The sequence below is a fragment of the Alternaria atra genome, assembly GCF_907166805.1.
Source record: "Alternaria atra isolate CS162 genome assembly, contig: 23, whole genome shotgun sequence".
Taxonomy (NCBI): Eukaryota; Fungi; Ascomycota; class Dothideomycetes; order Pleosporales; family Pleosporaceae; genus Alternaria; species Alternaria atra.
The window spans coordinates 3338918-3362315 of NW_025091321.1; the positions used below are offsets into that span (position 1 = coordinate 3338918).

General features: G+C 51.7%; 8 protein-coding genes across 8 annotated transcripts; 4 read left to right on the forward strand and 4 right to left on the reverse strand.

The window, feature by feature from the left end:
• Nucleotides 1-1018: 1018 nt before the first annotated feature.
• Nucleotides 1019-1740, forward strand: ALTATR162_LOCUS4663 (uncharacterized protein; the record flags this gene model as incomplete). The annotated part of the gene is made up of 4 exons (XM_043312278.1): nucleotides 1019-1166; nucleotides 1229-1473; nucleotides 1530-1595; nucleotides 1648-1740. The coding sequence occupies 4 exons, from the start codon at nucleotides 1019-1021 to the stop codon at nucleotides 1738-1740; spliced, it is 552 nt and encodes a 183-aa protein (XP_043168213.1).
• Nucleotides 1741-2302: 562 nt separating this feature from the next.
• Nucleotides 2303-3617, reverse strand: ALTATR162_LOCUS4664 (uncharacterized protein; the record flags this gene model as incomplete). Its single annotated transcript, XM_043312279.1, has 3 exons — nucleotides 2303-2997; nucleotides 3047-3372; nucleotides 3595-3617. 3 exons carry the CDS (start codon nucleotides 3615-3617, stop codon nucleotides 2303-2305), a joined length of 1044 nt encoding a protein of 347 aa, XP_043168214.1.
• Nucleotides 3618-4003: 386 nt separating this feature from the next.
• On the forward strand, nucleotides 4004-7245 carry ALTATR162_LOCUS4665 (uncharacterized protein; the record flags this gene model as incomplete). The annotated part of the gene is made up of 3 exons (XM_043312280.1): nucleotides 4004-4182; nucleotides 4230-5379; nucleotides 6484-7245. 3 exons carry the CDS (start codon nucleotides 4004-4006, stop codon nucleotides 7243-7245), a joined length of 2091 nt encoding a protein of 696 aa, XP_043168215.1.
• A 326-nt stretch (nucleotides 7246-7571) lies between these two features.
• Nucleotides 7572-9310, reverse strand: ALTATR162_LOCUS4666 (uncharacterized protein; the record flags this gene model as incomplete). Its single annotated transcript, XM_043312281.1, has 3 exons — nucleotides 7572-8564; nucleotides 8611-9201; nucleotides 9254-9310. 3 exons carry the CDS (start codon nucleotides 9308-9310, stop codon nucleotides 7572-7574), a joined length of 1641 nt encoding a protein of 546 aa, XP_043168216.1.
• Nucleotides 9311-11780: 2470 nt separating this feature from the next.
• On the reverse strand, nucleotides 11781-13042 carry ALTATR162_LOCUS4667 (uncharacterized protein; the record flags this gene model as incomplete). Its single annotated transcript, XM_043312282.1, has 2 exons — nucleotides 11781-12500; nucleotides 12548-13042. 2 exons carry the CDS (start codon nucleotides 13040-13042, stop codon nucleotides 11781-11783), a joined length of 1215 nt encoding a protein of 404 aa, XP_043168217.1.
• Nucleotides 13043-14301: 1259 nt separating this feature from the next.
• On the forward strand, nucleotides 14302-17109 carry ALTATR162_LOCUS4668 (uncharacterized protein; the record flags this gene model as incomplete). The annotated part of the gene is made up of 5 exons (XM_043312283.1): nucleotides 14302-14900; nucleotides 15220-15422; nucleotides 15531-16179; nucleotides 16231-16590; nucleotides 16860-17109. The coding sequence occupies 5 exons, from the start codon at nucleotides 14302-14304 to the stop codon at nucleotides 17107-17109; spliced, it is 2061 nt and encodes a 686-aa protein (XP_043168218.1).
• A 345-nt stretch (nucleotides 17110-17454) lies between these two features.
• ALTATR162_LOCUS4669 (uncharacterized protein) lies at nucleotides 17455-18318 on the reverse strand (the record flags this gene model as incomplete). The annotated part of the gene is made up of 1 exon (XM_043312284.1): nucleotides 17455-18318. One exon carries the CDS (start codon nucleotides 18316-18318, stop codon nucleotides 17455-17457), a length of 864 nt encoding a protein of 287 aa, XP_043168219.1.
• Nucleotides 18319-19008: 690 nt separating this feature from the next.
• On the forward strand, nucleotides 19009-22453 carry ALTATR162_LOCUS4670 (uncharacterized protein; the record flags this gene model as incomplete). Its single annotated transcript, XM_043312285.1, has 4 exons — nucleotides 19009-19818; nucleotides 19873-21737; nucleotides 21801-21922; nucleotides 22086-22453. The coding sequence occupies 4 exons, from the start codon at nucleotides 19009-19011 to the stop codon at nucleotides 22451-22453; spliced, it is 3165 nt and encodes a 1054-aa protein (XP_043168220.1).
• Nucleotides 22454-23398: the final 945 nt, after the last annotated feature.

Consider the following 23398-nt stretch of genomic DNA (forward strand, 5'->3'; position numbering starts at 1 on the left):
GACGCGGAGAGAGGATCTTATGTGACAACAATGCCAGTACCGCCTGCCTTACAATAGCCATGGTGTCCACTCTATGATGTGACGTTGTCCTCTGTGGAATATTGGAGCCTAACATAGGAAGTTGTGATGATCTGAAAGATGCTAGTACTTACTGAGAGGGATGTTACTCGATTAAGCTATGTCGTCTAGGCGTCTCGGAGAAGCCGCAGGTGATCCGTCTCCCTTTTAATGTGGCTCGAGAAGAAAAGGTGGTATGCGCATTGATCAACACAACGCCCCAAAACATGCCACGAACTACACATGGACTTGATCAGACGTCGATATACAGCGGTTGCCCAGTCAGTAGTGCGGATAGCTGTGGGTCCTGGAGCTCACGCAATCCTGGGGCAGCTGAGCCGATCGCCCAACCGAAGATAAATGGGTGCCTTGAGGTTCCACTTTAAGCCTTCAGGAGAGCCAAAACGTGTCAAGTTCTTAGTAGCGATCATAAGAAGCGTTCCAGGTAAAGGAGTAGCTGAAAGCAACAAGTCCCTCACCGCAACTCCTTCAACAAAACGACGATAAGCGATCGCCGCCGTTGTCACGTGTCAGTGGCACTTGCCAGCTTACGAACAGTGCCCAGACTTCGCCGCGCTTTCCACCACATCTCTTCAACGCAGCCCTTCCTGTGCATCGATTAGAGTACATCACATCCACCCGCCCCATCCCCGAATACCACCGACTCTCTTGAACCTGTCCGTAAGTCAATCGCTGCTGCATTGTTTTTTCTGCACTTGCTTTGTCCAACCCATAACGGGCGCCTGGCCAGCTCTCTCTTCTGGCCTCGAGTCGACTCCGCAACGGGCGCTCATTACGCCCGCGCCGACGATGCGCCTTTCGCCATGTTGCTCAATACACGCCGATAAGGCCACGATACTCTCCTCAACACTCTTCTGACAAGCAGCGTCGCAGGTTCGAGAGTCTATACACCGCCTTCCCACTCACCCTACTCGCACTACCACACACACCCACCGCAATCATGGGTCTCACATTTTCGAAGCTCTTCGACAAGCTATGGGGAAAGAAGGAGATGCGCATTCTCATGGTCGGTCTTGACGCTGCCGGAAAGACCACCATTCTCTACAAGCTTAAGCTCGGTGAAATCGTCACCACCATCCCCACCATCGGTACGTCGCCATCTACACCACAAGATTCAACAGGGACAATGCGCTGATTCTTCGCCTTACAGGTTTCAACGTCGAGACTGTCGAGTACAAGAACATCCAGTTCACCGTGTGGGATGTCGGTGGTCAGGACAAGATCCGTCCTCTGTGGAGGCATTACTTCCAGAACACCCAGGGTATCATCTTCGTCGTCGACAGCAACGATCGTGACCGTGTTGTTGAGGCGCGTGAGGAGCTCCAGCGCATGCTGAACGAGGACGAGCTGCGGGACGCTCTCCTCCTGGTCTTCGCCAACAAGCAGGATTTGCCCGTAAGTTTCAGCGACTGCGAACAAACATGTCGAAACGACTAACAATGCGATACTAGAACGCCATGAACGCCGCCGAGATCACTGACAAGCTTGGTCTCCACAGCCTCCGACAACGTGCCTGGGTAGGTTTCGAGTCGCCCCCACTTGCAAAGCGTGTCAGCTAACCCCGTACAGTACATCCAGTCGACTTGCGCTACCTCCGGAGACGGTCTCTACGAGGGTCTCGAGTGGTTGAGCAACTCCCTCCGCAAGGCCGGACACAACTAAGTTCGGCGGGCGCGAACCGTAATGTAGCGAGTCACGAAAATGCCAACAGTCTGCTAGCACAGACCCTCTTATAACGAACGCCCGCCCCATCGTTGTGGCAGAGCCCAGCCACGACGCATCTCTACCAAACCACGGACCCTGAAATGTATTTGCATTGGTGTCAAATGTCAGATCGGATGGTGGAGCGGAGACACATGGTTTCTCTTCTCTTTTCACCATTGGAGTTTGTGTGAAGTACTATGACATTTCGTTTCTGGGATCGTTGGAAGATCAGTTCTCTGGTTACTTTACGTGGTACTATCAAATTTGAGTCTCTTCTTAGTATTCATTGTTTTGATTGCATGTGCGTCGAGTGATTTTCAGTTTGCTCAGAAAGATTCATTGCTCTATTCACATGTAGGGCTACATTGCGCAAATCGTAATACATGCCAGAACGCCAGTCATCCCCACCCAGACCCTCACGCTACCCATGCAAGGTGAGAAATGTTGAAAGCTTGCTGTTGGGTGTTCCATTTCAAATGGCGCCCATGTTCGATATAGAAGCGGAATACTCAACCCAGGTTCAGGACGCGGGTGCAGCCTGCTGCCCGTGTGAGCTCTTGGGCGGTGCGTTCTCCTTGGCCGCTGTGATTGGCGGAAGCAGACCCTTCTCAGCCCAAAGGTCGACCAGCGGCTGCATGGGCTCGATCTCCTTGTCCCCAATCAAGTTGAACAGCTTGCCGACGTTGATAAAGTGGATGAAGCAGGTGTTGAGTTCCTTGTACGCACTCACGTTCCAGAAGGGGTCTAGCCAGTGACCGTGGTAGATGTGCGCATAGCACCGCATCATCTGGCGATAGATACTTTTGATATCACCCTCAAAAGTCTCGGGGAAACCAGACGACTTGCCGAGCCACTCGCGCCCTGCAAGTTGAGACAATGGAGCATTGGAATTGGTAGGTGGGAGAGGTTGTGGGGTTGAGGTTGGTGTCATCGAACCAGAAGCGTACGTTGATGCTCCGATGGAAATGGCTGTGGTGTCTGTGGGGAAGATGTTGGGGTCGTTGATCTTGCCTACAATCCACTTTTGTACGAGGTTGATGTATTGAATTGCGGGGATCTTGATGGGCTTCTTGTTGTTGTCTAGCCAGGTGTATGTATGGCCGCTGGCAGACATTGTAGGGCATGTATCTGGATTGCAGACAGGCTTGCCTGTCCGGTCGTCTACCACTTTGATGATTTCAATCATTTGCTCCAGTAGCCTGTACTGCTCGACAACTGGTCACATGCTTAGCGACATCGGGATATTAGAAAAATACAATCATACCCTGATGTGCGAGCCATTCACCCTCTTCAACAAGCTTTGGCTTTGCAGCCAAAGTCATAAAATTACCCTTGACGATCAAGTTGGAGTACTCTTCGCGGAAGAAGAAAGGCGGTCTGCGGGAGCCAGACGGCACGGACCCATCCGACGGGGCACCTTGGCTTTCGAACGACATGGCAGACGATAAAGCTGGAGAATGGGGCATGGGCGGTTGGCCAGGAGGTTGTTGAGAAGTTGGTGATGCTGAGTATGGAGTTGTTGGCGATGCAGAGCCACCTTTGCCCTGCTGCTGCTGGCCCTTGTTGGATCGACCAGCCAATCCTTGGCGACTATCGGTGAAGTTGTTAGAAAGAGGAAAAGACAACTTCAGGCCTCGGACGACGCGAGTTATAACACAATAGGACGGCAATGTGACGCCAAAACAAGGTGCATATCAGGAAGTGAAATCGTGAGACGACATGCAGCAAATGGCCTGAAACATTCAAGGCTGTGTACTGGGGGGTGGGAAGCGCGAGCATTTGAGGAAGGGGAGCATGTGCCAAGCAACTTACACGTTTGCGAAGAAAGAGGCCATGATTTGCGGATTCTGGCAATCTAGTGCGGGGGGTACAGGGCGGATACGTCCAATGCACCTAGAGAGGCCGGCTTATGAAGGTATGCAAGAGGATTGAGGGGGAGGATGTTGGTGATACGTCTCGAGCGGGCACGCTTTTTGGGCCCACTCTCCTAAGGGCTGCATCGAGAAGGGGCGACACGCTAGGTCGGATTTGGATAGCGCGATTCTCATCTTCTGGGTGGTCGGACTTTGTTCATTTGAGCTATCAACTGCTGCGCGTACCTTTACCGGAACTATCACATTAATTTCATTCGCAACTTCGGTACTACCGTCGCGTCGCTATATTTGACGTTAATTGAATACGGCACCAACAAAAAGCGCAATCGAAGCCACCAACCGCGACCATGTCCGACGCGGGCCACGACCCAACGCTCTCCGACGAAGAAGTCAATGACCAGGCAACTCCTGCTGAGAATGCTGACGAGAGCACCCCGCTGAATACTGTCGAAGAAAACGGTCTGGAAGATGATGAAGATGACCTATTTGGTGACGGAGACGGAGACGCGGGTGAAGATGCGCCAGCGTACGTCGCGAAGAAACCTACTACCAGTATCGGACTGACATGTTTAGCGAGCACCGAAAACTCGATGATGCAGAGCTCGATTCAGGCGATGATGAGGGGCGGGCAGATCGCGTCAGGGCACCAGAAGCTGTAGAGGAGGTCGAGCAACAGACGTTCGCATACATGGACGCAGACCTGGCGCGACATCCCATTCCCGAGCCGACCGATAATGAGCTCTACCTTCTCAAAGTCCCACGCTTTTTGTCATTCGAAGACAAAGCATTCGATCACAAAACCTTTCAGCCACCTACTACAGACCATCACTCCAAGGTCACCGCGTCTGAACACTTCTCCGCCTACAACACTGCCATGACCACAGTCCGATGGCGACGCTCACCCTCAAACAACGCTCTTCTACAGTCCAACGCTCGAATTCTGAGATGGTCGGACGGTTCCCTTACCCTGCAGCTTGCGACCGACCCGACGACCCAGTATGACATCGATGCGAATACCCTTGCTCCACCACAAGTCAATCCCAAAATTCCCACCCCAACGGCTGTCAGGGACGAGAAGAATGGCAAGACAAGCTCAAAGAAGGAGAGCTATACATACCTCGTTGCGCCATACGAGGAGGCAAACGTCATGCGCGTTACGAACAAGCTCACAGCATCTCTCAACATTGTACCTACATCGAATACGAAAGACGCCGCGCTGGAGAAGCTACAAAACGACCTTGCCAAGGTCGCAGCAAAGGGCCGAGACGATGCCGACCAAGCCATATCCTTCATCGACGTAAACGAAGACCCCGAGCTCCGTCGACAACGTGAAGAAGCTACATTCAAGGAGAAGCAGAGACAATTGCGCGCTCGCGAAAAGCACGAAGAGCGCCAGAGAGAACGTGCAAACCGTACTATGGGCCGCAGCGGCGGTCGCGCATCAGGAGGTCTCGACATCGATGGACTGGAAGACCGCGCAACTCGGAAACAATCCAAGCAGAAAAGTGGCTTACGGCGTGATTGGAGTGACGACGAAGATTACGGTGGTCCAAGGAGAAACAAAGAGGACGACTACGACGAGGAGGATGACTTTATCGCTGGTAGTGACGAGGAACCAGAGGTTGTTAGCGACGATGATGATCCAGATGAGGGCATTGCGCCGAGCCCAAAACGTGCACGGGGTGGTGTTGCTGCAGATGATGATGACGACGATGAGGTCGTTGTTAGCCGGACGAAGCGAAGACGTGTGGTCGATGACGATGACGACGATGAATAGGCTCGTCAAAGAGGTCGTTATTTGCGCAAGCAGCGTCTCCCCTATTCTCAGCCCTCATTATGAGGGCTCGGGTCTAGCAACGAATGTTAGGAAAGTAGAGCATGGCGGGTATCTCCGCGGCACGGTCTGGTGCGATGTACAGTTCACGATCTCTTGGAAATCGTTATACTTTCACTCTGGGGTCATCAGCATAGCCAGGAATTTGGACGCATCTATGCATCACATCTATTAGTTCTACTATTGATATATTACACGGAGAATGGTGTCACTTCACGTTCACGTTTACGTCTGACTTAGACCAATGGCTTACTGCATGATAAAGCTCATGATTTCTGGTTGTACTTCTACCGGCCAGCGCGCGATACCCACTACTCCGGTATACTAAGAAAGTGCAGGGTTACGAATTCTGGTAAGGCCTCACACTTCCTGGGATATCCGCTTATATCAGGTATTCGCTTGCCTTTTATATCCTAGTGCGCTGCATACTCGACTCGTGCGCATTCATGCTTCGCAAGTTCATACGTTGAGTCACTTGGCTTTGCGTATGTTCATGTAGCAGTCTGTTCAGCCCTTTTATGACAACAATCACGACATAGTTACTTTCTACATTCACTCGACATGTCTACACAAGAACCGCTCCATCTAGGATGGATAGGCCTAGGATCCATGGGTCTAGCCATGGCAACAAATATCCAGAAATACCTCAGACAACAAAACTTACCTCAACTGAAGTACTGGAACCGTACTCTCTCCCGAGGTGATGATTTGAAAGATATTGGGGGCACATCCTGCCGTTCAATCGCAGATTTGGTCCAAAGTTGCGATGTGATATTCATCTCCGTAAGCTCTTTATTTGATATGAAGAAGTTCGTTTTTTTAGTCGTGTCTACCCCTGAGAAGATATACGCAGTAGTTTGCGTCGATATCACAACACACAATTGACAGTGTATGCCTGCAGAGTACCTCTTTGGGATGGGCACAACAAATCACAAGGAACAAGCATCTCCATACGTGGATCGCCATGAACGTACTTGAGTTAACAGCGCATAGGTCAGCGACGACACCGTCCTCCAATCCGTCGTAGAAACTATCCTAAGCAGCGGTCCCATAACCTCCAAAACCTTCATCGACACAACAACAGTCCATCCCACCACCACATCGACCATCACCGCCAATCTCACCTCCGCAGGCGCCTTCTACATCGCGGCCCCCGTCTTCGGTGCTACCCCCCTCGCTCAAGCCGGCCGTCTACTAGTCGCTGTTGCTGGCCCTCCTCCTGCCATCGAAACCGTACTTCCGTTTCTCGAAAACGTCATAGCGCGTGCTGTAATTAGAGTGGGTTCTGAGCCCTCTCAAGCCCTCTTGCTGAAAACGACAAGCAATTTCATTACTGCAGGTCTGATGATGCTGCTTAGTGAAGCACATGTGTTGGCTGAAAAGAGTGGACTACCAGCTTCTGTTCTTGAGTCACTTGTTGAAGAGAATTTCGGAGCATACGCACACGGTGTGTCTAAACGGTTGACCAGTGGGAGCTACCTACCTGCTCCTGGTCAACCACCTTCTTCGGGTTTGGAGCTTGGAATCAAGGATGTAGGACACGGGGTTAATCTGGCGAGGGAGGCGGGGATGGAATTGCGGATTGGAGATATGTATCTTGGAGCGGCGGAAGAGGCCAAGGCCTATGGAGACAAGAATGGGAGGAGGTGTGATAGTAGTGCTGTTTTTGGAACTGTGAGGAAGAGAGCTGGCTTGGAATTTGAGTCAGACGGGGTTAGAGAGCGAGATGCGAATACGACAGAGGAGCGGGTATGAGCTAATGATATATGTAATTGGTAGTGGAAGATAACATTACCGAGAGAATATTTATGAATAAACGATGGTGAAACGGTATGCGTGGAGAATACAACAAACACTTTCAATTCGTTACATTGATAGACTAAACTCCGTTAGCATGGAATTGTAGCGTCAGAAGGCTGGCAAGGCGTACGCAAGGTCGTCATTGCAGAAGAAGAGAACAGTGACAAAGCGAAAACATTGACAGATGATTGAGATCTATTTGTAGGCGAGCTATCACTTTTAGTCTATGCAAAGATGAGTAAACAAAGCGCCTCTATACCCAGCGTTTCTATTACGCTCTACTACGCACCGCTTTCTGCAGCTTGTCGTTCTGCCTCTACTTCTGCAATGACGACCTTGCGTACGCCTTGCCAGCCTTCTGACTTCTGGACGTGGCTGACTCTCCTCGGCTTGTCTTCAAGACCCTTGAACTCAACTGGCAGTACCTTCTCTTGGAAGTACTCCTTCTGCTCTGGCAGTGCGAGCTCTACAGCGTTCGCAAACTTGGCCGGGTGCGCTGTTGCGAGCGCAATGTGATGTGTGGATGGAGGCTTAGACACCTCAGCTGAGCGTAGTGCCGCATGGATACCGATAGCGGAGTGTGGGTCCAGGACGTAGCTCTTTGATGACTCTGCATTGAAGACGTCTTTGATGGTTTGGATGGTCTCCTCGTCGCTGACGCGATACGAGGCAAAGTCAGACTGTGCGGCTTCGAGGATTTGCTTGTCGACGGCAAAGCCACCGTTCGTCTTCAAGTCATTGAGCCAATTCCGCACGTGGTCGCCAGCTTGACTCCGTCGTTGCGACACTGCGTCTGAGTTTGTGCTGTACACATCGTACGACAAGAACCAGAGCAATCGCTCAAAGTTGGACGAGACGAGAATGTCCATAGCCGGGCTCAGCGTCTCCTTGACTCCACTCTCGTGCGCTTTAGCACCATCCTCAGGAATGCCACCCTCAGCCTTCTTTCCGTGCACGGGCTTCTTCTCGTACTTGCCGGTTTCCCAGAAGCGGTGTAGGATGTCGTTCTCGTTCGTAGCGATGACCAGCTTCTCGGCGGGCAAGCCCATGCGCTTCGCGAAGAAGCCAGCAAGGATATCGCCAAAGTTGCCTGTGGGCACGACAAAGCGGACGGCAGACGCAGGGAGGAAGGACGGCTGCTTGATGAGGTCGAAGTAGGAGTAGAAGAAGTAGGTGATCTGCGCGAGGATACGAGCCCAGTTGATCGAGTTGACGGCGGCGAGGCGGTGCGTCTTGTTGATGTCGGGGTCTGCGAAAAGGGCTTTCACAAAGTCCTAGGACGCGTTAGTTCTGTATTGCGATTCCGTCAAGGGTACGTACCTGGCAATCGTCGAATGTGCCGTCTACAGCCAAGTTGTGCACGTTGGCGTCCATGACGGTCGTCATCTGCGCTTCTTGGATTGGGCTGACCTTGCCATGCGGGTGCATGATAAAGACCGACACATCCTTCTTTCCGCGCAGACCGTAGATGGCTGCTGAGCCGGTATCACCACTTGTCGCGCCAATGACAGTCAAATGTTCCCGGTCGCGTCCGGTCTTGCCCTGGTTCTTGCGGACAAGGAAGTACTCGAAGAGGTTACCCAGGAATTGCAGCGCCACATCCTTGAAGGCGAACGTAGGACCGTGGAACAATTCCAGCAGATGTATGTTCTTCTCCTTGTCGAGTGTGACGGTGGGTACGACGTCTTTGGCGCGGAATGTCGAGTAGCTGCGGTGGATGATGTCTTTCAGGTCTGCAGAAGGGATCTCGGACGGGGAGATGTAGAGGGAGAAGATCTCGAAAGCGAGGTCCGCAAAGGAGAGGTCTTTCCACTTGGATGCCCAGTCGGCGGGCAGCGTGGGGATTTCTTCGGGGATGAAAAGGCCACCGTCGGAAGCGAGACCCTTGAGGACGACTTCCTCGAAGGAGAACTATGCCCTGTTAGCAACCGCCTGAGCGCATTCTCCGCCGGGTCCTTCTCACGTCATAGGATCCTCCTCGGGTACTCAAGTACCGCTGCGATGCTGTGTGTGAAGACATGACGTGTAGAATCAATTAACAATCTAGCGCAACACAAAGTAGAGGGTAAGAAACGATGACAGGTGCTGTGTGCCTATCAAGGGCGATGTAAAGTAATGGTCCCCGTGGGGAAAAATGTTGTTGTAGCTCCGGAATCGCAGTTGAGTCAAGGGACTACTTCTCGCCCTGTCAAATTCCAGATCTCATGCACGGGTGGACTAGACTGCTGCATGATGATAACTGGCGTCTAAATAGCTTGGTCAATGATCGTCTACGAACTGAAAAGCGCGGCGAAGGCCTACATGCTTCATTGAAGGCAATTGCGTTTGTCTTGCTGCCCCGCCATACACACATGTCCAGCCCCGCCATGCGCTGTGCCTGCATCAATGGCGATGTCGGCACCAGCACATGACAACATCGGCGAATACTTCCCGCATACACACGAGGTTGTTTATCAGAAACTGCAACGAACACCCTGGGAAGAAAGATACATTATCTTGTGTTTTATAGATTTCTAGACATAGAACACCACGAATACCTTTTGGGTAGGTTTCGTCAAGGCGATAATATACAGCCAAAGTCAGGTCTGCGTACAACACCACTTGTCGACAACTCGTATACTTCAGTATCGAGCTTACATCAGTCCTCATAAGTAAGAAACGTAGCGACTACCTTCAGGGTGCGTTTTAGTGTTGGTGCGATTTGACGTAACGAGGTTCTTGCTAGGCTGCTGCTCAATGTTATGTGCAACATCTATGTTAGAGAAGACGCTATGCACTTTCACGTCACTGCGCTTGACTGTTGCTGCGCTTTCGCTATGCTTCGTGCTCACCAGTCACCAGTCAACAGTCACCAATCGTCACTCATCCATGGATCAGCCTTACCGCCTACCTCATGAATTACTGTTCGCTTGCGCTATGTATGCACGGCAAAGCTGGCAATGTGTTTATGAAGAACTCCTTCTTTCTAATCTGTACCGCGTACTGAAAGTCTACCCTGAAGGTATACACCACGTTGTATCTTTTTAGTCTACCACTGCCAAACGTAGTGTATACTTCTAGGGTGTATCATGGGCTACAAGTTAGAAAAGGCAAGCATCTTCGTAGACGGTAACCACGGCACCACAGACCGGATGTCTTCACGGTATTTCGCTCCGTGGCTATCATAAACTGACCGATATCCGTCGTGATAGACCTTCCGACTCATTTGGTCTTGATGAGAACCCCACTCCAAGATGAACGGGACTCTTTTGCGAATCGCGCATCGAGACAGACTTCTCTGACGGTGGAGCCTGGATAGCCTCGCAGTGCTTTGCTTTTACGCGCTTGGTCTGTAGAACATGTTGAAGTGCTACAGCATCTATTATGAGCGCAGAGATTGTGGGATGTCAAGCCAAAGTAGACGTCCAGCGCGGCCATATTCGCTAGAGATCATGAGAGTACGTAGCAGCTCGGTCGTTTGGAGAACTACATCTTCGAACTTTCCATAGTACGATCTGGCCGTGCTACTCCCGTGGTACCACAGCGATGCGAATGATGGGTCATGGTAAGGGGATCTCATTCCGAGACTTTGTGGTTGTCGTGTATTACCGTGGAGGCTGGAGGTATTCGAAATACTCTACCCGATATCTCCCAATGTAAACATACCTCGACATGATTCAAGCTCTATTTTGAGCAGACTTGCACAGGTATGAAGAGTCCATGTATGTAACAACTATGTAGCTTGAGCAAATCTCTGGTAAGCGGATTGACGGTGGGAGAATACGCGTTTCATTGCATGAATATCTTTATCGTGATGTAACCTTTTGTATCTGTTGACAAGCAATACTGTATACCTCCAGACTGCGGTTTGCTTCTGGGAGACCAAGCCTCATCGTACTATGCGTTGCGCGCGGCCAGTCGGCAGCACGCCGGCAATACAGCGGGGTCGGCAGAACACCGGCAGCAAATTCTCGTCTGCCGGCGCACAGATGTGCAGACTTTGCGCTTTTTCGTCTGTGCCGACGTGGCCCGTGCGTGTCTCCTCTGTCTACTTAAGCTCACCGTTCCTCGTCCTCCTTTCTGTTCATTATGTCGATCATACTTCATAGAATCATTTCTAATAGTATGCATCCTCTTCTGAGTTACTCTAAGTAGCCACAGAATCTCCATCCTGGTTGATGACTATCAGCCTCGATGTCCCGGAGTGAGGCCTTATTTACGATTGCTTCGGCGATCGTGGCGATGATCTTCAGCTAACCGGCTGTGTACTTCGGTCACACTGGAAGGCAGGACGTTGACGGCAATCTGACAGGCCTTCTTTTTTCATTGATCTCTTCTGGCTTGCCAGTTGATCGAGGAAGAAAATCTCAACAACCCTACAACTTCATCTTGGATTCGACTTGTCGCCCAAGTATACACCTGAATGTCATTCTTGATATGCGCATTTCTTTGATGGCAGCAATGCATGGAAATCTATCAATCTATGAGGCCTGCAGTTCCCTGTGCACTTCTTAGCACCACCCATACTTTTCATTTGCAATCCAGTCAATCTTGTCAGCAACTGGTCCATCGTGTTCTGGGTACCACTGCAAGCACGCGATGCTCTCCATATCCCTGTGAACGACCTCCGCAGTTGGGTCTAGCTTCTTCGCAGCTGTCAGCGCCGTCGGTGAGGGTGCCCACATCTCTACATGCTCCATCTTCCATTTCTGTGCCTCCTCCTGCGCCATCGCTAGGAGTGCTGCAACAGCAGCATCGTGGCTATGGTTCTCAGACCCGCCGTTCACACTGCCCGAAGAACCTTCCCAGCTACCGTCCTCGATGACCAGGCGTAGGATATGCAGCGTGTTGCCCTTGGCTTCGGCTGGATTTCCGTTGTACCACATCCTTGTCCAGTAACACCAGATGCGCTTGCCCTTCTCCGTACCGACAACTGCTCCTTTGATCTCCGGTTTCTTGCCGTGCAGCTCATTGCCTACGAACTCCTCACGCGCGTGGTGCCATCGGATCGTTTCGATATTAGGTAGCAGAGCAACTGCAGTGTTGCTGTCCTTGGGTCGAGACTCCAGACTCTGGCGGACAGAGGCTACGTCAATCTTGCATAGCTCCTCCAGATCCCCTGCGTACAATGGACGGGCGGTGGGTAGGCCGCTCGTGTCCTGAGAAGTGGTCGCAGGAATAGAGACGTGTGATGAAGTAAAAGGTTCCCAGCCAAAGGTGTTGTAGAATTTCTGTCTTTGTCAGCAGTGTACCGCCGTAGGGTGTCAGAGCTATCCACCTTTCCAATATCAGAGTATAGGATCGAGAACAAACACTCTTGACCATCTTCAGTCTGATATGTTTTCAGCGCCTTACCGAGCTCCGTCATCATCCGTTGCGCATATCCCCGCTTGCGCAGATGATTTGCACAGAACACACTGCCAATGCCGTGACATATGACCTCCTTCAGTTCCCCTTTCTGCCATACTAGCGCCTTCTTCCGGTACGTTTCGCAGCTCGCCAATGGTAGCCGGGTGCCTGAATCTGGGTCCAGAGGGTTATTTGGCAAAGAGGTGTCAACCAAGATCCAGTACGAGATGCCGCCATCGCGCGTTAGGGTCTGCTCTGAAAGTGTAGCCTCACGTCGGAGGTAGGCGGGAAGGGAGAGTGCACCGCGCCATTCGCTTCCGTTGAGATTGAACTGTATCTGCTTTTCGGCTTCGGTAGGATGGACAAGCGCTAGAGAAGGAGCGTTGCCCTTGTTGAGGTTCTCGAGTGCAGGTGTGATAGCCATGCTGTAGGTAGATGTATATCTAGTTTCGGCACGATAGGTTGACCCTCTGCGAAGCTAGCTACCTAGTGGACTCTTATATCTATCTTTTGACGACACTTGTCGTAGGGCGTGACAGGCGCAGATTCGGTCCTGCCCAGATGCAGTCCGCCAGATCAAGAGGCTGTAACGACTCAGTAGAGAGGAAATAGCGGGTCCAACTACGTCGGTATTGCTTTAGGATTCGGATAGCTAAGGAACAAAAGGAAGTTGGTACTTGTAGCTCTTTGTCTAGTCCAGGGCGCCCCGCGTTTTGACGACTCCATTCCGACTTGATCTCCGTGTCATCTTATAGCTGACCCCATATCTCCACAAAGGCATTCCGAGCATACATCATTTTCCTCGCGGCCCGAGGTGTGCCGTGGCAAAGCGAGGGTTGGATGTCACAGCTTACCACGGGTCATGTGCGGGTGTCACATTCGGGAGTAGCTCGTGTCTTGCATCAGGCCCAGACATCAAGGCAGGAGTTTGCGTGCCATGGACTCACACACTTCGCACATCCATTGGCAGCGTCTCCGATAACGATTGCAGACTTACTTCTTCTCAGCCTTGTGCGATGTGCGCGCAGGTTTGTGACAAAATGGTTAGCGGCAGTTGAGCTAGCGGGACCAGCGAACTGCACGATCATCTGGGCGAGACGCCCATCTCCCGCGCTCGAAAGCGGCGTAGCATCCCTTCGCAACGACATGTCATCTCTGTTTAGCTGAACACTGGCGGCGCTGTGATGGCTTTTCATTGACACCTGGGTATGCGCTGTTGTGCCACATAGCTACTGCCTTTGCTCTCTCACCTTACTGGTGCCGTTGCCCGTTCCGCTCGCTGTTCCGCGATAGCTCTTCGGTCTCCCGCCGGCCTGCGCCCTGGAACACTCACGCCGCTGCGAGCTGAAGTGCGAAACACCTGTCAATCTCCTACTTTCGCTTTGCTTCTTCTTGTTCTCCTTCAGCTAGTGCCCATCAGTCGGTGAGAGGCCTCCGACAACTGGTGGGGTGAGTGACAAGGCTACATCCAAGTGAATTAAGCTGGCCTGAATCACGTAAACACTACACACGTTTGCATCTCCATCGCCCCCTCACTCCTTCCCCAGGTCTCGACTAGATACAATTAATTTTTAATATTTGGTCTTCTTTTTCCAGGATCCACAAGAACTGCCCAATCGCTTCGATAACAACCCCTCGCAGTCGAAACTACCATCAACCAGCCTTACAACTTAAACATCCCCAATGGCTCCGACTGGCATCCTTCAGGATTTTGAAGTGGTTGAATTGCTCTCTGATAGTGGGGCGGAGGATGAAGGCCTCGCGAGTCGCGAATTGGAGGCTTTCGACGCAAGATCTGCAGCGGAATTCGCTCACGGCTACCTTGATATGGATGACCCTATCGCAGATTTCCACGCCCAATTCCAGGCAAACGATCGCCAATTGATCGACTTGACCGAAATTCCAGACATTGATGTTCCGCCATCTGACGCTATTATGGTAAACGACGAAGAGCCACGGCCAGAGGGACGAGCTCCTGACTGGGATGGGGACGCTGCGGTTGTCACCGAAGCTGCCTGTTTACAGATGGTATTGAGCGTGTTGCCGGACATCTCGGTCGATTACGTTCTCAGACTGATCCAAGAAAAGACGACAGACACCACGCGAACAACAGCACAGTGCGAGCATTTCCTCACTGAGCTATTAGAAGGCGAGCCGTATCCCAGAGAAACTGACGACGCGAAGAACAAGAAAAGGAAGAGGGATGACGAAGCCGAGGATGAGTTGAGTACCTACGAGAAAGGCGAGCGTGATCCTGAGATCGGCGGTTATGAACATGATGCGTAAGTACTCACTCCTTCACAAGTTCTGCAACGCAATGCTTGTGATTTGCTGGCTTCGCAAATCGATGCGGTATCAAGTTGAGGCACACTGTCATTCCACGCTCATCTTGAAGCGAGTATTCCAGGGGTTTGTCACGCCTGGAACCATGGAACAATTGCCGTGGTCATCACGATTAGAATACGGGCCAGCGCAATACCAGCAACGTTGACAGCACCTAAGTAGTCATGTGTTACGTTCTTAATCTACATCCAGCATCCTGGCGTCGTCTTTATACCTTTCTGCCCCTCTCATTCATCGTTCTAACATTACTTTCCACAGAACAGAGCTGCTGAAAGACGAGTTCCTTACCGTACCTGTACGGCATATTACGAGAGTTCTCAAGGAGCAAAAGACTCTTTACAAAGCCTACGGCGTCATTGAACGACAAGTGCGCGACTACGCACATGTTGCTAAGACATTTTCGCTGATCAACAAATCACGCAACAAACGTGGCATACAGCTTCAGTTGATTGAGCAAGGCAGTCAGATACCCAAGGAATTGCATGCGGCAAAGAAGAAGAGCGAAGTTGAGGCCGGCAAGTGGCATCTCACAATCGCCTATTCGTTGGTTCCAAACTAACAGTCAACAGCTAAACGCCAGAAAGTCAAAGACACAGAACTGGCCGAAGAAGCCAACCTAAAACAGGCGGAGATGAACAATGAGATGGGCGAATGTGCATGCTGCTTCAACGACGTTCCCCTGAACCGCATGATTAGCTGTAACGGAGACACTATCCATTTCTACTGCGTAGACTGTCCTCGTCAGCAAATTGAGACGCAGATGGGTCAGTCTCGCTGCAGACCCAAGTGTTTCGGAGTCGACGATTGCAACGGAACGTTCACGCGTCGTCAGCTGCAACAGGTCTTGAGCGATACGACCTTCGAGCGACTGGAACATATGCAGCAAAGAGAAGACTTGGAAGCGGCGGGTTTAGACTTTCTCTCCGAATGCCCATTCTGCGACTTCAAGATGGAGTGTCTGCCAGTCGAGGTCGACAAGGAGTTTCGATGTGAGAACCCCAAGTGCAGCAAGACGAGCTGCCGCCTTTGCGAAAAAGAGTCGCACATTCCACTCAGCTGCGAAGAATTCAAGAAAGACGGCCAGTTAACTTTACGACACATCGTCGAAGAAGCTATGTCGGCAGCCCTGATACGGCATTGCAACAAGTGCAAGCACCCATTCATCAAAGAGCTTGGCTGCAACAAGATGACATGCACGCACTGTAGGAATGTGCAATGGTAAGTCGCTAACCTGAAGGTATACTGGTACTTTAGCTAAATGAAATCTAGCTACGTCTGCTCCAAGAATGTGACTGATTATAACCACTTCGGCGAGGCTGCGGGAGGCAAGTGCCCTCTACACGAGAACATCGAAGACCGCCATGAACAGGAAGTTAAGAGGGCAGCCGATGAGGCCATGGCAAGAGTTCGGGCCGACAATCCAGGGCTGTCAGATGCAGATTTGATGGTCAAAGTATCAGATCGTGTCAAGCAAGCAGAGGATGCGCGTAAAGGCCGAGCAACCGTAGAAGCGCAAGCCTTTCCTTACCACATGGTTGGAGAGCAGCTCAGACGTGCCCCCATTGTACCTCCCATACCTGCAATGCCGGCCTATGCCCATCCTCCACCGCCAAATTTCGGCCCAGATCGGTATGTGCATCCCCACCCAGGAGTTGTTCCTGTACCTGCCTTTGGATACCCTGTCCAACCGGTCCCCTTCTATCAACCTTTCTATCCTGTTCAACATGTGGGATACTATGGTGCTGCTCCACCGCAGCAGCCATATCCGCAATTCATACAACGGCCAATGGTCGCGCCATGTCCACGCTGTCTCTTGTATCATCCGCCTAACCAATGTTGCTAGACTTCGGCCAATAGACGCCCCTTGGAATATGCTTCCACCTAATCCTCTCCGGCAGCTCGTCAATGGGATCGAACAAGTCGACGGACCAGTTCAACAAGCACATCGTCCCATTGATGCTATGGCTGTCCTCCCTCCTAATCCCTACGGCAATTTCCGGGATAGACGAGCGGTACGGCTTCAACATGCCGACCAGCGGCAGCGACAGCCCAACCGTGATGCTCAACAGGCTCAGCCCCGCCTTGGGCTTCTACAGGCTAACCGCCATCTTGAAGAGGTCCGACTCGAACAACAGCAGCGACACATGAGGCAGCTGCAGGGGCTTGAAGCTAATCGTGCGCAGCTAGCAGAGAGGCGACGGAACGTTGAGGTGCAGCTTGAAGCTCATCGAGCTGTGATGGTTGAGAGACGCCGGAATCGTGCCCCAGCGCCAAGGGCTGCTGGAAGATAGTGTGCTTTGAGGATGGTGGCTGTTCGTTTCTTTTACTTTACAACTTTCACAGTATCACATAGCATGGCATCTGAGGGACTTCAGGTATGCATGATGCGTATCTGCATGAGCTATTTATAAAAGATGGGGAACATTCAGTATCGTCTAGAATATCTAGGTAGTAGCACAAGGATGGATATCGTAATTTAGCCTATCAATGCATCTACCCGAAAACACTAGAGAAACTTGTCTTTGTACTATCCTCTTCTTTGCTATCGAATTTAGCTTTGCCTTCTTCTATCCACGTCTCAAACCTGAAGACACCCGCTTGCACAGTGCGTACTGGCGTGACCTTGGCGCCACCCAGATCCCCTCCTTCCCTTTCTCTCCGTATCCCCAACTCGAACTCTTCTTCGTCGAACTCATCCCTCATCATGGCTTGCTTCCCTCTCCCCGTCTTCTGCAAACTAGGCTGAACCGGTATCCAGGGCTGCGGATGCCCAATCGGCGGATCGATATCGCCCTCATCTTTGAGCTCCATACTGATATTGAATGAGCAGTTTGGCGGTAACGGAGCGAGTGAAGAAGTACGCGCCGTAAGCGCAATCAACGCAGCGCGGTACTGTTCGCTGATGTTGACATCAACATCAACATCCAGTGGCTTTGTCTTCCGTCGTTTTGTGCTGCCATCATCATTGTATTCCTCTGGTGGCGGCGTCCCTCCCTCCCACTCAATCTCCATATTGCGATCAGGCCTGGCTACAACCGGGAATGCAGTAACGTCGAACATGTACCGTTCCATTATCTTGGCGCTACCTGACGCTTCGCCCTTACTCCCGTAGCTGAATATCACGACACCGATCTTTGCTACGGTCCCGTTGAGGAGCTCTTCGCGCACGGCGGTTATGGCGTCGGTGATCCATTCACAGACGAGGGGGTGGCGCGATTGGTAGACGGGTGTGTTGTGGAAGCGGGATTTTGCAAAGGAATTAGGTGGGTAGAGTTCGCGTAGGTAGAGGAGTGTGTGCGTGTAGGCTGTGAGGAAGGTCGTGAAGTGGGAGAGAGTTTCGAGGTAAGTCGGCGCCATTTTGGGGTAGTAACCGAGGAATGAATGGAAATAGCTATTCCTCGGTGCGATCTATGTGTGCTTGAATTAATTATGAACGTTCCGTGCACCTCTATTCGAAAATGGCCGTGATCATGACGCAGACGCGTCTCGTCGCGTGAAAGCCGCTAGCTTATCGACGGATGCCTGGCTACCTCAAGGCTCTAGTAGGGTTGCTGATGGGTATGGCAGATGTCGTGCGTATGTTGTGTTGATTGCCCCTGGCATTGTTGAGGATAACAACGTGGCAAACGAGTGAGGGTTGTGGAGGAGCAAAGGTGTAGTTGTCGCGTTTCCTCCCTCACGACAGGAAAGAAGCATTGTCGTCACCGCCAGTCGCAGCGCGTAGTGGGAATTGGCCACCTTCTACCTTACTACTACAACTCAACTGTTACCCCCGAATTGGCTCTTCTCCTGACATCCTAACGGTATATTCATCTGTTAGTCCGGGTAGGCTTATTGCTTCAGTTGTAGCATCCGCTTAGCCACCCCACTACCCAGAGATTCACGGAGTTGCCCCGCATCTCCGGGCGCGTTCTTTTTCCTCGTGCTCAATCGCCCAGCAACACCCATCAACAAACGCGTCAACAATTGATCCATCTTCCTCGCCAGCCGTTTTGGGGAGCGCTAGACGTGCCGACTAGCTCTATACGCGCATGCCCCACGTTGAACATGGAGGACCAACTAGTCCAGCTGCTATCAGCAACCCAAACCGCCCAAGAGGACACCCGCAAACATGCTGAGCAGCAGCTTCTCTCCCTCTACGGCCACCAGGAGCTCCCGTTAGGCCTCATTGGCATCGCCTGCCATGACAGCGTACCTCTCAACATCCGACAAGCTGCTCTGCTGTACCTGAAGAACCTCGTGCTGGCGGGATGGAGTTCCAGCCTCGATGAGTGGAAGGGACAGGCACTGGTCACAGACGAGAACAAGGCCATATTACGGCAGCAGCTACTCACCCTCGCCACACAAGACCAGCTCGACCGCAAGCTCAAGGCCGCCGCGGGCCTCGTCGTCAGCAAGATCGCAAGCGCCGACTACCCCATCGAATGGCCAGATCTCCTCGATAACCTTCTCGCACTGATACCGAATGCGACCGAAGGCCAACTACATGGCGCTCTTAGGGTCCTAGGTGAGCTGGTGGAGGACTCCTTCAATGAGCAGACCTTCTTCACCGTAGCGCCTCAGATGATCAAGGTCCTGTACGATGTGGCCACCAACGACCAGAGAAAGCCGACATTGCGAGCCTTGGCTTGCAAAGTCTTCCACGGCTGCTTCGACATACTCGAGATGGTGCTGGAGGATCACAAGACCATGGTCAAGAGCTTTGCCGACGAGATACTCAAGGAATGGATTCCCTTCTTCGTCAATGTCCTGAACACTAGACTACCCGATCCGCCGTCACAAGAAGAAGAGGACCAAGACACGCCAAATGCCTTGCTCTACAAAGGACAGATCGCTCTCAAGCTACAGTGTGTCAAGGTGAGCCATGTCGCATGATCCACTATAGTCTTCGCAATACTAAGCAGTTGGCAGGTCCTCATGCGCATACGATCCGTCTTCCCTGCCATCCTCTCGCCGCAAAGTATTGTCCTATTCCAGGCAACCTGGCAAGAGCTGTCATTACTCGAACCGGCATACTCTCTCATGTACATACAAGAGGATCGTCAGAGTAGGCTAGAAGACGCTGATGGACTGCCGTACACACTGGATTTCCTTATCCTTGAGGAGCTAGACTTCATGCAAGCGTGTCTTCGTGCACCTCCGGTCCGCGCGCAACTCGAGCAGGAACTCCAGAACCAGACACCTGACAACTCATGGGTCACCCAGGTTATGAAGCTGGCCGTGGCCTACGCGCAAATCACCACTGAAGAGGAGGGTCTGTGGGATGTGGATGTGAACATCTTCCTGAGCGAGGAGACGAGTGTGACGGCGAACTACACACCCCGTACGGCCTGCGGTGATCTCGTCATCAAGCTTGGCGAATGGCTTACGGAACCTACCGTCAACGGCTTGTTAACCTACACAAGAGTGCTCTACTCCCAGTCCAAGGGTTGGAAAGCTGAAGAAGCTGCGCTCTATGTGTTGAACCAACTATTGAGTGACTTCCAAGATGTAGAGAAGCAGATTAGCCCAGAAGCTGCGAGCGGCTATGTTGACTTCATCCGGTATGCTATGCAGCAGCCAGACGCTTTCCTTCGAGCACGCGGTTACCTCGTCGCCGGAAGTTTGACAAGAACATCCGGAGATGCTCTGCAACAGCTCGGCACATCGTTCCTCGAGGCATCTCTGCAGGCCATTCCATCTGACGAGTCCGACGTTGTTCAGGTGTCATGCATTCGAGCTCTGCAATACTATCTCCAGGCGCTCCCACACGCAACTACACAACCGATACAAAACACCATCATCATGTCTATCAGTAATTACCTTGCCACACAAGACATGTCAGAGCTTAGCGACAGTGAAGATCTCATGGTCACACTAGTCGAAACACTACGAGACGCTATACTCATTGACACGCGGATATGCATTACAGATAACGGTCTCGATACACTTTTCCGGGTTGCCAGCCATCAAGCCAACAACTTCCAGCTCACCATGCTGGTCACTGAGGCCTTCGAAGAGGTGACAGAGACTATCGCGCGCATGGGCGGAGATGCATACGTCCAGCTGTGCGCAAGGGTCCTTCCGTCACTGATGGGTGCATTTGATGTCGGAAGCTTGACGGAGGAGAATGCCTTGTGCAACTTTGCTGCTGATCTCCTCGCTGTGCTTGCTGAGCACGGACCAGAGCCACTTCCCGCTGGATTTGTTGCGACAACCATGCCGAAACTCACACGAGTCCTTCTGGGCTCCACCGATGAGGAGCTGCTGAAGTCTGCCACGACTGCGGTGAAGAACATCATCTCGCATGATCACCAACAGCTCTTCGAATGGAGGGATGACACTGGAAAAGCTGGTCTCGAGGTCACTCTCATCATCGTCTCACGTCTGTTGTCTTCGTGCAGCGACCATGCTGCTGGCGAGGTTGGTGCATTGGCTGCCGAGGTAGTAGAGAAAGCTGGCCACGAGCGACTTGGTCCTTACCTAGAGCAACTCCTACGAAGTGTTGCAGTTCGTCTAGCTCAAGCAAAGCAAGCGCAATTCATCCAAAGTCTGACGCTTGTGTTCGCGCGCCTGAGCTTGAACCACGCTTCAGAGGTGGTAGAATTCCTGGCCGGCCAGGATATTGAAGGGCAGAATGGCCTGCAGGTCGTGCTAGCGAAATGGCTCGAGAACTCGATCAACTTCGCCGGTTACGACGAGATCCGACAAAAGTACGTACGAACCTCTCCGGAAATTGAGCAGTTCACATACGAACGGAGAATGCCTGTCGGAAGGCTTCAGATCGTTCGGAATAAGTTGAACTCCCCTCTTCCGCGTTCATGTTTTCACTACGAACGATTGCTAATTGTGGTTTGCAGTGTCATCGCTCTTTCAAAACTGTACGACTTGAAGGACCCTCGTCTTGCCCAGGTGCAAGTGCAGGGTGATTTGATACCAAATACCGATGGTCGCATTATGACCAGGAGTCGTGCGAAAGCCAGTAAGTCTCTTATCTGTCATCATCATCATCATCATCTGTTTCTTCAGTATCGAGCGCTGTGGTTGTCATGCTGTGGGGCATGCTTGCAGGCTGCTATGTCATTGTTGCGACTCAGCGCAGGGAATCCCTTTCTTTTCTATCCATGCACTGACACTAGAATCAGATCCTGACAAGTATACCATAGTTCCCGCCCCCCTCAAGATTCTCAAAGTTCTCGTCGTCGAACTTCAGTCCGCCTCTGGCGCGCCGCTCGACGCACAAGCTGCTGCCGAGCTCGCAGAAGAAGACTCTGGTGATGACGACTGGGAGGATGAAGCAAACCCATTCGTCGACCTTGGTAGTGGTTTTAGCAGAGAGCAGTTGATGGCCTTTGCCGCCGAAGAGCCGGGAGGTGGTCGTCAGCGCGATGACGAGACTCAAGGCTTCCTTGTCGACTTCTTCAAGCGCGCGGCAACTACGCAGGGCTTCGCTGAAGAGTTTGGTCAGCTCACGGAAGAGGAGCAGCAACGGCTGAGAGACAGCGCTGCATAGTGAGCGTTGACATACGCGTAGTCTATACGGTTGGGTGGGAGATTCTCTGGGCTGTACGGACATGCGGTTGCACTCAAGGGTGTGATTGTCTTTGTCCCCATTTACATTTTGCATGAGACGCTTCACCGCTAGGATTCATAGATACGAAGTTGGATGAAGGATCACGATCGATAGATGGTTTTAGGAAAAGTCCCTTTTACCGATGACTAGCTATACACAAGTGTAGCGAATGTCATGAACATACACGTACGAAAGAGCTCCTTTTCTACAATATGTACCCCAGTAAGTTTTGGTATTTGGGGCATAGGTCATAACAAGCGAGCTTCTCCATACAAGCAACTCATTTTCTTATATGATTGTCGCGTCATATGCACACTTTGGTAATGGTGCCGCGTAAAATTTGTACACGGGTGGTATTGGCAGTGGAGACTTGAACAAGCGTTCGCATCTTATTTAGCATATGCATTGACAGTGTAGGCGTATCGTGGTATTTCCAGCCACTAGCTATTCTAACATGACACTATCAACCCTACTAGATGGCTGCAGGCACTTCGCCCTGTACCTTGCTCCATGGAGGCTCCTCTCCACGTGGATATGGAGCGTGTTTGTCGACTAGGTAGCACATATCGTTATAGGCCCTGTTCCAATGTGAGCCAATCTATCATTCAGCGCTCATAAGCTCAAGTTACGTTTGCCTTTCAATACATCCTGGAAGATGCGCCGAATGAATGACATTCATCTTCACACTATACAAACGATTGCGGTCATCGAACTAGTCCACCGGCTGACTCTTACCTATGTTCTGGGTATACTGTTTTTTGTATTCTGGCAACTTATTGAACTTGTGCCTTGCACATCGCCACATGCCAATCTCCATTTCATCATGTGCATAACACGCGCCGGCATCGAAGATGTAGATGTCGCCGTTTGAACGGTCTGTTCCGA